Source organism: Microcaecilia unicolor, chromosome 13, assembly GCF_901765095.1.
Source record: "Microcaecilia unicolor chromosome 13, aMicUni1.1, whole genome shotgun sequence".
Taxonomy (NCBI): Eukaryota; Metazoa; Chordata; class Amphibia; order Gymnophiona; family Siphonopidae; genus Microcaecilia; species Microcaecilia unicolor.
In genome coordinates this window covers 19,165,588-19,180,856 of record NC_044043.1, presented here as the reverse complement: position 1 = coordinate 19,180,856, position 15,269 = coordinate 19,165,588, and the positions used below count along the sequence as shown (strand labels likewise).

At 48.2% G+C, this 15,269-nt stretch overlaps 1 protein-coding gene across 1 annotated transcript in view; it reads left to right on the top strand.

Moving 5' to 3' along the window:
- Positions 1-15,269, top strand: part of POM121 (POM121 transmembrane nucleoporin) — a 303,987-nt gene that overhangs the window by 22,574 nt on the left and 266,144 nt on the right. The window contains 2 exon segments of the mRNA XM_030186032.1: positions 9,854-10,069; positions 10,242-10,397. Coding sequence (XP_030041892.1) covers positions 9,854-10,069; positions 10,242-10,397 — 372 coding nt within the window.

Genomic DNA, 15,269 nt, shown 5'->3' with positions numbered 1-15,269 from the left:
TTGTATTTTTCAGCTTCGTCTGTTCATTTAGGCAGCGGGGTTTGGAGTTCAGACCACGGTCGGCTCACTAGTCCCACGCTTTTTTTGTGAAGTGGTTACCTTCCTAACGGCCCTTCTCGATTTGTTTGGGGAAATGTTATCTCCAGAATGGGAGAATGAATCTCTGCCTGGTGGGGGCAATTGGTAAACTGTAGGACCTTGTCCCATGGCAGGATGGTATGCCTAGGACAGTTTTGTTTGTGAGCCCGCGCTGCTTTTTGGTAGGTTTTTCTCAGCTGTTTTGGCAAGCCAGATTCTCTCTGCCGTCCTCCACAGGCAGTCTGAGGTTACTTGTTTCTATGGTCTTCGAGGCACGGGTAGGAGGATTGGCGGTGCCAGTTTGTTAGGGGAGCATGCTTGTCTTTTGGCGGGCTCCGTGGCGGTGGCTCGCTGACAGTTGCCATCTTGTTGGTGCTTCTTGCTTGTTCAGCACATTTGGTAGGCACAGCTTGCTGTGGCTTTCTCTGCCACAGATAGCCAGTTTCTGAGTGGCTTAAGGTAATTTTCTTCCCTTTGGCTGGGGCCTTATGGCTTTGAGCTATGCCCAGTATGCTGCACCGGGGCACTCGTCTAGCCCTGTTCGCTGGTCTGCACCAGGGCTCGCTCTGTTTTTGTTTTCTACTGCACTGCAGAGGGCCTCTTAGATGTTGGGGACGAGTCTCCTACTGTTCCCTGTCTGGGGACAGCACTTCCCGGTCCCTAGCTATTTCTGCGGGCAGGGGTGCTGTGAGGAATTCATGCTGTTTTGGGGTTTCTCTGCCCTCGCCTGTACCCTGTTCGGATTATTTTCTTGAAATGTAAGGTTTCTCCCCAGGGTCTGGTTTTGCTGGTATTTTCCTTGGCCCCTGGCTCTCGGGGACAGGTACTCTTCTTTCCTGGGGTCAGTAGGGCAGGTCCTAGTGCCAATGCTGAAGTGCAAATTCTGGTTAACGGGCACTTAGCCCCCCTGGATTCTCATGTTTTGGCACGTCTTCTATTTGTCTCATTGGGACATTCTTGTGTTTCCTGTTCCCTGCATGGGGTTTTTGGTTAGGACCTTAACCTTGCGGCCCCAGGTGGTGCCAATTTCTTAGGGGCTATGCATGTTATCCTTGGGGGGGGGGGGGGGGCCCTAGTCTACACTGATTTTGCTCCTCGGAGGTTTGGAATTATTAGGGATGCAGTTGCATTCCCTTGGCTGCTGGTGGCAGCATTTTGGTTCCCTGGGTTTCGACAGGCTTTGGTCTGTCGATGCTCCTTTACCTGGGGCGGGTCAACCACTTTTCTGGTAGGCTGGTGCAAGGTACATGGTATGCCACAACTGCATTGTCTCCAGCTTCCTGGGTCACCTCAGTGGGTGGCGTCCTGGTGGGCTCCACAGGGACAGCATTGTTTTATGGGGCGTAGTAGCCCTAGCTGTGCTTGTTGCCTCCCTGTTTCCAGGTGGCTCTGCCAGAACTCCAATCTTTGATTGTGGTGATTTGCGTCTTGTGCCATCTTTGAACTTCACCTTATTCTTGCTCCTTTTGGGGCGGTAAACCATGCAATGTCTTTGGATGTCTGGCCTAGCCCAGTCTTTGGAAGTCCAGTGCTAGTTAGGCCCTGTCTCGTTTTTTTGGATGTCGGGCCTGGACCCTGACTTTGATTGTCGGACCTCGCCCCTGTCTTTGGACGTTGGGGATTGACTCTCTTTTTGGATGTCGTGGCTTGCCCCTTCATTGGACATCAACCTTTGCATGATCAATGGACATCTGTCCCTGCCCTGTCTGTGGATGTCGGGCCTTGCCCCGTCTTTGGATGGCGGGACGTTCCCATTCTTGATGTCCTTCTCTTTGCCTTTCGGTGTCAGCTAATTCAGCTTTGGGGGACGCCCGACAGGTTGCTTCCACCCCTTTCCCTCGTGCCTAGCACTCTCTTGACATGGTGCGTCTTGCTCCGATTTTGGACATTGAGCTTTATTGCATTTCGGGGCATCATGTGTGGCTCTGTCGTAACCCGTTTGCCCTCGATGTTTGGGAAGCAACCTCGACGTGGTTCAGGGAAGCGAACCTTGCTCCAGCTGCAGCCGTCGAGCCTCGTTCTGTTGCTGGACATAGAGTTTGACTCGGGCTGTTCCGTAGAGCTTCTCAGTCTCTGAACGGAGGGCCTTGCTCCGCATGAGGCGTTAGGCTCAACAACCAGAGAAAGACCTTCTCCAGCTGTAGCTGTTGAGCGTAGAGTCATCTCTGGCCTTAGCGCCATGCCTCCGTCCCTGGACTTTCAGGCCTTGTTCAGTCCTCTGCCTGGTGGCCTTTCTTTGTCCCTGGATGTAGAGCCCTGCTCCGACTGATGCTGTCAAGCCTTGTTGCATTTCTGGATATAGAGCCGTACCGTGCTCCGTCCCCAGATGTTGAGCCAGTTTTTTTTCTATGGACGGCGAACCTTGTCTCCGCTCAAAGTCATTCAATTGCCGCTCGATGTGCAGCATTCCTACTTGCTGAGCGACAGGCCTGGATACTGTGCTGAGGCTGACATCGTCTCTGGGTTCCGAGGCAAGTGCAGCCAGATGAGGTCTGCACTACCTGTCTATGGTGCATGGATTGGGCTAGGTCTCAGGATGCCCAGCATCGCTGTGTTCGGCTGGTCAGCTCTTTCTCGGCCATTGGTTACCGAGGCTTATCCAGTTGTGATTGCTGGATGAGATTGGGGCACTAGGAGTTCTCTTACTGGCCTTGGCTGTCACGTTCCCTCTGCTGGATACTTGGTCTCGCTCCGTCTGTCACGTCTAGTCAGACTCTGTGTGGGAATACGCTCTGGCCCAGTCTTGCTCCGAGACCAAGCCTTCTCCCTTGTCCGGGCTCTGCTGGGTCACCTGTTCCAGGTGCTACTGGCTAATGTTGGTAGGTTGCTTGGTGCTGTGTCCTGGGAGTCTAGTTTTTTTTCGTGAGTTTCCGCTCTTCCTGGTTCGGGCCTTGTTCAGTCCTCTACCAGGTTGGTCAGCTTTTGGCTCTTCTCTCGCCTGGATCTATTGTTGGCTGTTCGGCATGGTCCTCTGTCGGGACTAGCTCTTCTCTGGCGACTGGGCCCTGCCTTCTTGCTAGACGTTGCATTGGAGCCACCTATGGCATTGGTTCTGGTTGTGGCTGTGGGTCTTTGGTCCTCGTGGAGAGTCGGACTGTGGGTTCTCTCCCTGCATTTTGTCTGATTGATGCCCTCGGTTAGAGTGACCTGGGCATTTCTCAGCTCTCGATAGTACTGTTCCTACCGGACGTTTCAATCCACAGTTCTGGCTGCTGTTCTTGGTATAGTAGCGAGTGGACGCGGCAGTCGCTTCTGTTGTTCAGATAGGACTGGCTTGGGCTATAGGGCCTTCCGGTTTCTGTCTTTTTCTTTGTCATAGCTTCTTCTCTTTTCGGGATGAGGCATTGGTAGAGGCCGTCTGAGGCCGGCCTTTCTTCCGCAGCTTTGAGATCTGTGATGCTCTCGACTTGGGAGTTTGGGTTGCCTTCTGAGCTGGTTGCAGTGTGTGTGCTGGTAAATGTTTAACAGGATCTCTCCCTGGTCCACTCTGCGCCCCCCCCCCCCCCCAAATTGCAGAGCTGGCTATAGCCTGGGGGGGGGGGGCAATCTAATTCATGTTTAATGTGGGGTAAAATGCCATAAATAAATAAAAATAAACTTTTAATGTTTAGCACTTGATTCTCAAAGTGGACATATTCCAACACTATAATTAAAATAAAATGATTTTTTTCTACCTTTGTTGTCTGGTGACTTTTTTTTCTGATCATGCCGGCCCAGTATCCGATTCTGCTGCTGTCTGTCCTCTTAACTCCCATTTCCAGGGCTTCCTTTCCATTTATTTCTTTTACTTTCACCTTTCTTCTTCATTTCTTGCCCTACATCTGTAAGTAAAAGCTGGGTCCATCCGCAGACTTGACTGTCCAGTGGATTCAGCTTCTGCCTATTTTCTCCATCCATGTGCATCATCTCTTCCTTTTCCCTCTTCTCATCTCCTTCCTCACTCTTCCCTCCCCTCCATCCTTGTGCAGCATTTCTCTCTCCCTTCCCTCTCCTTCATCCATGCCCAGCAACCCTCCTCTCCCCCCTGCCCTCCTCCCCTCCATGTGCCTCTTCCAGCCCACCCCCCGCTCCCCCGGTCATCCATCTGCAGCTCTGCTCCCCGAGGCGCGCCGGCAGCAGGCTCAGCTCGGTTCCAGCCTTCCCTTCCTTCGCATCATGGCTCTGCCCTCGCCTGACATATTTCCTGTTTGTGTGAGGGCGGAGCCATGATGCGAAGGAAGGGAAGGCTGGAACTGAGCTGAGCCTGCTGCCTTCGCTTCAACGCTGGTGCGCCTCGAGGGAAAATACAATTTTTTAAAGGCAGGGTGGCAGCACAAGAAGGAAACCAGGGCTATCTGGGACGCAGAGCTGCAGAGGGCAGACGGATGATGGACAATCGGGGGAGGCGGAGGCGAGCCGGCTCGCACTCACTAACAACCGGCTCACAAGATGCCAATAAATTGAACAGGCTCATGCGAGCCGGCTCTAGCACACCACTGGCTGGTTGTCACATGTTCTTGGTCCTTGACTGAAGGTATCAAGTCTTGTGGCTTACAGAGCCTCTTTCAGTCAGTGGCTGGATCGGGTTTCCTTCTCATGCCTGTTGTTGAGTTTTCCCCTTTTTCCTTATAGAGGACGTTTTTTGGCTCATTTTGAAGGTGGCGAGACCTCTTGGGGGTCTTGTCCTTATCCGATTCCCGTCTCGGGGTTCAGTTCCAACAAGGACGTTCGGGCTTTGGCCTGTCTTAGGGATCCCACCCTACTTGGGGACTGCTTTGTACTTCCCACTCGTCTCTGGATTGATCTGAGACGCTATGGAAGGTAAAATTAGTTATCTGATAATTTTCTTTCCATTAGTCCCAACAGATCAATCCAGAGGCCCGCCCTTTCCTGTTTCTGGCTGAGTGTTTCTTACTGTGATATTTTCTTACTGTTTTTGGTTCCTTAAGGTTCCGTCATTTTTCTGCTTGTCCAACAAGATGTGTGTCAAAGAATAAAGATGGTGGAGGATCAACTTGCTGCAATTCGCCGCTATTGTGGTTTCCCTCCTGCTGTAGCGGTGGAGGAGGAGCCTTCATGGGCTTTGTAAAGGCAGGAGAGGTCTACATGTTGGATTTCCTTTCTTCTGCTTCCACTGCTTTGGTATCGACAGTACTGAGACTAAGATGACTGCACATGTCCCACATATAGTGGATCTTTGAAGTTCTCCTAGCTCCACCTGCTGGTAGGGGGACATAACCCATTAACTCGTCTCTGGATTGATCTGTTAGGACTAATGGAAAGAAAATTAATAACTAATTTTACCATATGGAGGTCCAGCTAGATCTGGAGGAGGCCTCTGTTTCCTTGGAGGTAGATAATGGCCAGTTGTTTTGCATATCCCGGCTGACCAGGTCAGACTTGCCAGAGGAAGGGGAATTACCGCTGGACGGGGTTGATGACCCGACAGTAGCAGGCTGTGTCGAAGGTAGGAGCTCTTGGCCTTCATTATAAGGGCCCTTGAAGTTTTGGACATCTCTCCGGACGTTTCGGCCTCAGCAGCCCAGTCTATTATGTCTGGGATAAAGAGGGTTCCCCCCCCCCCCCCCCCCCCGGAATGTTTCATATTCATGAGGCGATGAAAGTACCATTGCGGTGCAGTGGGACACACCAGAGTCTGGGCTGCAGGTGGCAAGGGCTATGTCACACCTGTCTGCTCTCGGTGGAGGAACTGGAGTCATGCCTCCCCATGGTGAACTCTATTACGGCGGTCACTAAAAAGACTACTTTGCTGGTAGAGGGCGTTATGGCCCTGGAATGATCCTTAGGACAGGAAGTTGGAAACTTCCCTTAAATGTCCTTTGAAGTGGCGTTGTTATGCTTGCAGGCATCTGTCTGCAGGTTGTATGCAGCCAGAGCGTGCCTCTCGTGTGGCAGAAGGCAGCTTCGACAGAGGAGCTGGTTAGCTCCTTCCCCTCCCTAGAGGCAGGCCTCGCATAATTTGGCAGATCTCTTCTATGACCACCTTCGAGCCCTCTGCTAAGGAGATCTCTCTAGCAGTGACAGCTGGCTGTGGCTGCAGCATTGAGCGGCTGATACAGCTTCCAAGTCTCTGCTGGTGCATTTTACTGTGCAGAGGTAACTCCTTTTTGGGGGTGATCTGGAGGAAATTGTGAAGGACTTTGGGGGGGGGGGGGGAGGGACTCCAAAGGGGGTGGTGTTTGCTCGAAGATGAAGCCGGTCTGATTTCTGCTCGGGGGTCCTCCCCGTTCCCATTTTCAAGAGGCAAGGCATTGTCGGCCAGTACGGTCCAGCTCCTTTAACAAGCCTCGTTTCCAGCAAAAACGGCAGCCATTATGAGGGGAACGCAGCTTGGGTGGCCCTTCCTCTCGGATGGAAGCCAGCACTTGTGCCCAATGATGGTGCCCTGGTCCATCCCCCGCTGGTGATAATGGGCGGATGTCCCACTTTCTGGGGGAGTGGAACAGGGTTACTTCAGACAAATGGATCTTGGAGGTTATCTGAGACAGTGGTACCGAAAGATTGGAGGGTGGCCAATGTAATGCTGATTTTTTTTTTTTTAAAGGTTCCAGAGGTGATTTGGGAAATTATAGACCAGTGAGTCTTACATTGGTGCCAGGCAAAATGGTAGAGACTATTATAAAGAACAAAATTACAGAGCATATTCAAAAGCATGGATTAATGAGACAAAGCCAATATGGATTTAGTGAAGGGAAATCTTGCCTCACCAATCTATTACATTTCTTTGAAGGGGTGAACAAACGTGGATGAAGGTAAACTGGTTGATATTGTGTATCTGGATTTTCGAAAGGTGTTTGATAAGTACCTCATGAAAGACTCCAGAAGAAATTGGAGAGTCAAGGGATAGGAGGTAGTGTCCTATTGTGGATTAAAAAACTGATTAAAGGATAGAAAACAGAGTAGGGTTGACCGGTCAGTATTCTCAACGGAGAAGGGTAGATAATGGGGTTCCCCAGGGATCTGTGCTGGGACCGCTGCTTAACATATTTATAAATGATCTAGAGATGGGAGTAACTGGTGAGGTAATTAAATTTGCAGACAACACAAAGTTATTCAAAGGATTGTGAAGAATTACAAGAGGACCTTATGAGACTGGGCGTCTTAATGGCAGGTGACGTTTAATGTGAGCAAGTGCAAAGTGATGTATGTGGGAAAGAGGAACCCGAATTATAGCCGCATAATGCAAGGTTCCACGTAGGAGTCGCCGACCAAGAAAGGGAATCTAGGCGTCCGTCATTGATACGTTGAAACCCTTGCTCAGTATTCTGCGGCAGCTAAGAAAGCAAATAGAATGTTAGGTATTAGGAATGGAAAACAAATATGAGGACATTATAATGCCTTTGTATTGGTCCGTGATGCGACCGCACCTCGAATATTGTGTTCAATTCTGGTCACCGCATCTCAAAAAAGATATAGTGAATTAGAAAAGGTACAGAGAAGGGGCGACAAAAATGATAGTGGATGGGATGACATCCCTAATGAGAAAGAATGAAGTAGCTATGGCTCTTCAGCGTGAAGAAAAGACAGCTGAGGGGAGATATAGAGGTCTATAAAATGAGTGGAGTGGAACGGGTAAATGTGAATCGTTTACTGTTTCCAAAATACTAGGCTAGGGGGCATGCGATGAAGCTACAAAGTAGAAAATTTAAAACAAATCGGAGAAAATTTGTCTTCACGGCAACGTGGATTCGTTGCCAGAGAATGTGGTAAGGCGGTTAGCTTAGCGGAGTTTTAAAAAAAGCTTTGGATGGCTTCCTAAAAAAAAGTTCATAGACCATTATTAAAATTACTTGGGGAAAATACACTGCTTATTCTGGGTTAAGCAGCATAAAATGTTTGTACTTTTTTGGGGGATCTTGCCAGGTATTTGTGACCTGGTTTGGCCACTGTTGGAAATATGATGCTGGGCTTGATGGACCTTTTGGTCTGTCGCAGTGTGGCAATACTTAAGTAGGATACTCCTAGCCTCTAGGAAACCACTTATGTAGAAATGTTACTGTTTTCATGTGGAGAAGACTTTTTTCCCTCTGGTTTACAACCAGAGCATTTGACCCTGCTAGGTTCTATTTTCCTACCCTTATGGAGTACTTGCCTCCATGTTTTCTAATTCTGGCCTCAAAGCTGAGTATACCTGAGTGCCATTAGCGCCTTTCACTCTAGGGTTGGTAAGTCACTTCTGTTCATCTCTTGATCCATGAAAGGTGGGTTTTGTGGTGTGTGTGTGGTGTGTGTGTGGGGTTTTTTTTGTGTGTGTTTTTTTCCCTTATCAAACCACCTCTGGTAGCATGGAATCTCAATGTCTTCCTTTCAACTCTCATGAAACCTCAATTTGAAGCACTCCACTCCTGTTCTCTAAAGTTCCTCCTAGCGTATAAAGAATTTTTCTTAGTAGCACTTCTGCCAGAATAGTAACAACTTCCAGACCCACCTTACATGATAGGGTTCTCTGAACCCACCCCAAATTCCTCCCTAAAGTGGTATTGTAGTTCAACCTTGGTCTATTGTACTTCTGTCTTCCCTAAGCCACACTGTCATCCTGGAGAAGCAGCACTGCATACTTGGGACTACAAGCGTACTCTAATGTATCATCTGGAGCATATAAAGCTCCATAGGAAGTCCTCCCAGTTCTTTATATCTGTCAACCCTAACAGATTAAGGATTCCCATCACCAAATGTACTATCTCAACTTGGCTGGCTGACTGTATTTCCTACACACAGTCAGGCTGACTGACCCTTCGTTGCCGTATCGCCACTATCGCAATATAAGGGCTATAACGGCTTCATTAGCCCATTACCGCTCTATCTCCATTGAAGAAATTTGCAAGGCAGCAACATGGTCTTCTGTCCAAACCTTCACTGCTCACTATTGTCTGTCTGGAGCATAATTCTAGCAGGATAGCTGATTTGGCAAGCACTCCTTCAAAATCTTTACTACTTAAATGCCAACTTTGGCCTCTTCCCCACCAGGCTCACTTTCTGCTTCAGTTACCTAGTTGATTATTAACATTGTGAGCCTGGCAGCTAGTGAGTCCCACAAGCGAGACTATATGCCTTCTGTCCTCAGAGAAGCAAAGTTAACTATAGCAGGTGCTCTCTGAGAACAGAAGGCATATAGTCTTGCATACCTCCCACTCCCCCTTGGAGTTATCTTTCTTAGCTTTAATATTATACTGCTGGTCCTGCGTGTGAATGTCAGGCACAACAGCACCCACACGTGCATCATGGGGGCGCTGCCTTTAAGTTTTAAAATGACTGCTCTGTGGATGTCATACCTACACTCTTCCTTCCCCCCCCCCCCCCCCCCCCCAAACACACGTGAGAATATATGCCTGCTGTTCTCGGAACACCTGCTACTGGTAAGCAACTTTGCTTTCTTGACATTGCTCCTGTCTTCCACCCTGCAACCTCAACTCATGTCCTCTAATTTACCGCTTCTGTCTCTGAAAGAGTAATTTTGTATGTTTATCCCTTTTAAATATTCAAATGTCTATACACATATAAAGATAAATGTAGACTTTTCTCAAACATGGAATGATTGTCATGGGTTTTTTTTTTTTTCTTTTATGCCAATCAAGTATGCTACAGGAATCTGCTGTGGCAGAGAGAATGATCTCATTGGTGTCTGTTATCCTTTTCCCACTTAGTATGTAGCCACACACAAAGATATCTGAATTGAAGCAGAGAATGGAATTTGGCCAGCATACAGGATTGGTGTTCAGCGATGCTAATGTGCATGCCCCTTACACTGAGTGTGATAATTTCCTTTTCTTTTCAGGGAATCTCATAGTATGGCAAGTCGCTATATGATGATTCCTCGGCGGCGATATCCAATTCGTCAGCCGCAGTATTCTGCACTGGGATCCCTTCCTTTGGTGCAGTGGGATGGCTATCAAAGGAAAAATGTGCTCTCTTCAAGAAACTCCTGCATGGTGCATAGTCCTGTAACAGTGAAGATAGCACCTCTGGATGTCAGCATCACTCGTTCACAGCTGTAAGTCTTTTCTTGCTACCTCCAATATGCTAGTATAGAGTACTAAGTTGAAGTGAGCTATCATTGTAAATTGTAGGAGACCCCCTCCCCCCCAATATATTTCACCGATACGACAGGTGTTGCTCAGCTAGCCTCCCACTGACTTTTTCTGTTGCATTGTTTTGTACTATAGTATCGATCAGCTCCTTTCTCCAGTGCTGACACCCTCATCAAAAAACACACCAGATCCATGTGCAAGAGAGACTGTGCTGAATGCAATCAAAGACTGCAGGAAGAGGGTCGTTGAAGAGGAACAAATTACTGCCAGTGGCCAAGAGAATAAAAGACGGTAAGGTGGGGGAGGGGGGAGACGACACTGACTGTGTTGCACTGAATTGGCTGCTTGCTCTTTTTTTTTTTTTTTTTTGTCCCGCCCTGTTCTGTTGACTCTAAAGTGTTGTTGTTTTTTTTTAATTGTTTCCCAAACTGGGGTCCAGTGATAGGTTTTGTTCTGCCGAGATACAAATCAACCTATGGAACACATTACCAAGCACCGTGAAAAAACAAACCACCTAAACTTCCAGAAATTACTAAAAACTAACCTGTTCAAAAGGCATACCCTAACGATCCAACTAATGCCGTAACCCTGCAACACAACGAAACCGAAGTTCGTACTGGACATAACTTAACTCTTCCTTGTCATCAACAGCAGATGAATTCATTAACTAATGGGTTATATCCGCCTACCAGCAGGTGGAGATAGAGAACACTGAAAGCACATGGTGTTCTGGACACCCAGCCTCCATCTGCCTTCAGTATATCTCTATCTCCCAGCAGGTTTGGACGTCGCTTCTCAGCTCCTGGATTTCTGCCTGGGGTGGCTCCTGTGCTTTGCCAGTAGAGCAGGGGGTGTTGTGGCTGGTGGTGCCCTCTTTAAAGGCATACTTGTTTTCCATGTCGCTGCCTTACCCCATTCCCTCTCCTCCTGGAGTTCTCTGTGGCTGCCTGCCTCTAACTTTCCTCACAGTAAAAGAAAGAGAAAAAAAAAAACAGAGAGGCTTTCTCCTGAGCTCCTGGTTTGGTGCAGCTTGACCACAGCTCGTTTGACTTGGTCTCCTGAGGTGAGAGTGGTGCCCAGCTCCTCTGGGGAGGTTCCCACTGTCAGCGCTCTGTGCGGGGTAAGTTTTGGTGGCCAAGGCGCCATTTTGTTTTCTGTATTTGACGGCTGCTGAAGGGGTTAGGCGTGGCTCCCACTGTGGGAAACGCAGATCAGCAGTGGGGCTTTGCAGCATATGCTGCCTAGATGCTAATGCTGGCATGAGCATGGTGGGTGGTGATTCTTCCCAGCCCGCTGGAGTTGGCAGCGGCCACCATCTTGGAGGCACCGCGTGACTCGACCCTCGTGGTTGCTGAGGCGTCTGAGTGCAGGGGGATGCCTCGTTTCGAGGTTTCTAGAGAGCTTTTGCCTCAGCTTCCCCCAGTGTGGGGGCGGATGTACAGGGTGAGTTTTTCTCCCCTGTATTTGTGCTGCTGATGCTTAAGCTTTTATGTTAAAAAGAGCACTGCCTGAGGCTCCTGACTATTCCTGTGAGTCTGGGTGGCCTCCGGTTCTTGATAGCCCAGCGTCTGCTGGAGACTTTATTTTTTCCCTCGAGCTTTTGGCTGACGGTAAGCGTAGACGAGTGGATACCCCGTCTGAGGGGGGCTCTTCACTCTTTTCGCCCCCGTGGTCTAGTTTCAGGGAGTCTGAGGGGTCTGGCAGGCCCTCACGGACTGATGATCCAGATGAGGGTGGCTGCTTGACACAGGAGTTGGGATGACCCTAAAGCGGTAAGGATTTTCCACCACAATGAGCTGCCAGCTCTCATTTCTGATGGCCCTTTGTTTTGAAGATCCTGACGAGGGCGCTGCCTCTTCTATTAATCCTAGGATGGCTAGCACTAAGAAGCCTTCTCAGGTTTTTCCTGTACATGCTTCCATCCAAGAACTTATTTCAGCTCAATGGTCTGACCCTGATGGTCCCTTGAAGGTGGCCAGTGCTATGTGTCACCTTTTACCCCCTGAGGGAAAGTCAGTTAACCCTCTTTGGGATGCCTTAAGTGGATGCTTTAGTCTCCCGGTGGAGGGCGGGGTCACTTTGAAAGATATGCAGGACCGGCGGCTGGAATCCACACTGAAGCGGTCCTTTGATATCTCGGGCCTTGCCTTACGGGCGGCTATTTGCAGTTCCTATGCAGCCCGGGCCTGCCTTTCCTGGTTGCAGCAGGCGGTTGAGCAGCCCGCCGATGGAGCGGGTTCCCTCGCTGAGGTTGGCCTGCGTATGGAGTCTGCCCTGTCTCTTTTTTGGCTGATGCTGGCATGGTTGAAAAGTGAGGTGAAGGAAGCTATTAGGGCTAAAAGAAATGCCTTCAGAAAATGGAAGAAGGAACCGTCTGAAAATAACAAGAAGCAGCATAAGGAGTGTCAAAGCAAATGCAAGCCGCAGATAAAGAAGGCCAAGAGGGATTACGAAAAAAAGATAGCATTAGAGGCAAAAAAAAACATAGCAAAAATTTTTTTCAGTATATTAAAAGCAGGAAGCCGGCAAAAGAATCGGTTGGGCAGCTGGATGACCGAGGTGTAAAAGGGGCGATCAAGGAAGATAAAGACGTAGCGGAGAGATTGAATGAATTCTTTGCTTCGGTCTTCACCGAGAAAGATTTGGGTGGGATACTGGTGTCGGAAATGGTATTTCAAGCGGAAGAGTCGGAGAAACTTACTGACTTCACGGTAAACCTGGAGGACGTAATAGGGCAGTTCAGCAAACTGAAGAGTAGCAAATCTGGACCGGATGGTATTCATCCTAGAGTACTGATAGAACTGAAAAATGAGCTTGCGGAGCTTCTGTTAGTGATATGCAACTTATCCTTAAAATCGAGCGTGGTACCGGAAGATAGGAGGGTGGCCAATGTAACGCTGACTTTAAAAAAAAAAAAAAAAAAAAGAGGTTCTAGGGGAGATCGGTGAGTCTGATATCGCTGCCAGGGAAAATGGTAGAGGCTATTATCAAAAACAAAATTACAGAGCACATCTGAGGACATGGATTACTGAGACCAAGTCAGCATGGCTTTTGTGTGGGGAAATCTTGCCTGACCAATTTGTTTCAATTCTTTGAAGGAGTAAACAAACGTGGACAAAGGGGAACCGGTTGACATTGTGGCATATTTTCAAAGCACTTAGCCTTCCAAAGTTCCATAGAAACCTATGGAACTTTGGAAGGCTAAGTGCTTTGAAAATATGCCTCGTGTATCTGGATTTTCAAAAGGCGTTTGACAAGGTACCTTATGAAAGGCTACAGAGGAAGTTGGAGGGTCATGGGTTAGGAGGAAACGTCCTATTGTGGATTAAAAACTGGTTGAAGGATAGGAAACAGAGTGGGGCTAAATGGGCAGTATTCACAATGGAGAAGCGTTGTTAGTGGGGTTCCTCAGGGGTCTGTGCTAGGACCACTGCTTTTTAATATATTTATAAATGATTTTGAGATGGGAGTAACTAGCGAGGTAATTAAATTTGCTGATGACACAAAGTTATTCAAAGTCGTTAACTCACGAGAGGATTGTGAAAAATTACAGAAGGACCTTGCGAGACTGGGAGACTGGGCGGCTAAATGGCAGATTACGTTTAATGTGAGCAAGTGCAAGGTGGGAAAAAAGAACCCGAATTATAGCTACGTCATGCAAGGTTCCACGTTAGGAGTTACGGACCAAGAAAGGGATCTGGGTGTCGTTGTCGATAATACCTTCTGCTCAGTGTGCTGCGGCGGCTAGGAAAGCGAATAGAATGTTGGGTATTATTAGGAAAGGTATGGAAAACAGGTGTGAGGATGTTATAATGTCGTTGTATCGCTCCATGGTGCGACCGCGCCTTGAGTATTGTGTTCAATTCTGGTCGCCGCATCTCAAGAAAGGTATAGTAGAATTGGAAAAGGTGCAGCGAAGGGCGACTAAAATGATAGCGAGGATGGGACGACTTCCCTATGAAGAGAGACTAAGGAGGCACATGGGCGATCCAAGATGGCTGCGCCCTGCTAGGACGCCTCAGACCTCGCTCCTGTGACGATGCCTAAACGTAGAGGGAAAACAGCGGGCAGAGCTTCCCCGCTTCTATCCCCGTTACCTGGTCCTTTGGATCGCTTTATGAGACCACGGGCAGTTATACAAGAAGGCGGAACGCCTCCGACTGGGAACGCCGGCGAACGGGAGATATTGGCTTCCCCCGGACTAGAAACAACTCTAAGCCCCGCTGCACGCACTCCACCTCCTCAGCCGTTTGGCGCAAGCTCTTTCCTCTCTGACCCGACGGGGTTCCCCTCAGAAGCTGTAGGGGACCTGGAAGAACTTCGGGGAGAAGCGTTTCTACCATTGGGGGAAGGAATGGAGGGCAGTTTGCCCACATTGTTGCCACGGAGTGAAGAGAGAGAAACTGAGGGACGAAGTGAAACAGATGTACAACCTTCAGTAAGGTTTGAACTTCCTAATGAGTTAGTGACCAAGCCAAAGAATGTGACTTTAGGTGCATTGTGGGATTTAATGTCCAACCTGGGACAACTTTTTCTTAAGCAGACTGATGAGTTTCTACCAAGAGTAAAGAGTATTGAAATTGATTTGAAAAAAAAGGAGGAAGAGTTTAAAGTTTTAAATGGAAAGAATTGATCAAAGGGTTATGAAGTTGGAAACGTTACAAACTATGATGGTAAAAGATGTAACTAATCTCAGGCGGAAAACAGAGGTTTTGGATAATTATACTAAAAATCATAACCTGAGATTCGTTAACTTTCCTAGGATTCAAAATGTTCTTCCTCTTGAGATGTTGAAACGGTATCTCCGTGAAACTTTGTTCAGAAAAAGGATTTTCCACCCTTTTCCCAAGTTTATTATGTCCCAGAAAAGAACTTGAATCAAGAGACTGAAAAACCTATTGATGTTTCTCTTTTGCTTGAGACTTCTGACTCTGAACTGGCGATAGCCGCTACTTTGGTAGCGACTGTCGCCTTACTACCTGATAAGAATTGGATTTTCCTTCTTTTTTTTCGTAATAAGGAGAACCCCTTTCTGGGATTTAAAATACTGTTATTTCCTGATGTCCAAGGAGACACGACGACGGAGGAAACAATTTTTACTCCTTAAGCCAGAAATTTTGCACTTGTGGGGGGGGGGGGTGCCTCTTTTTTTTTTTTTTTTTT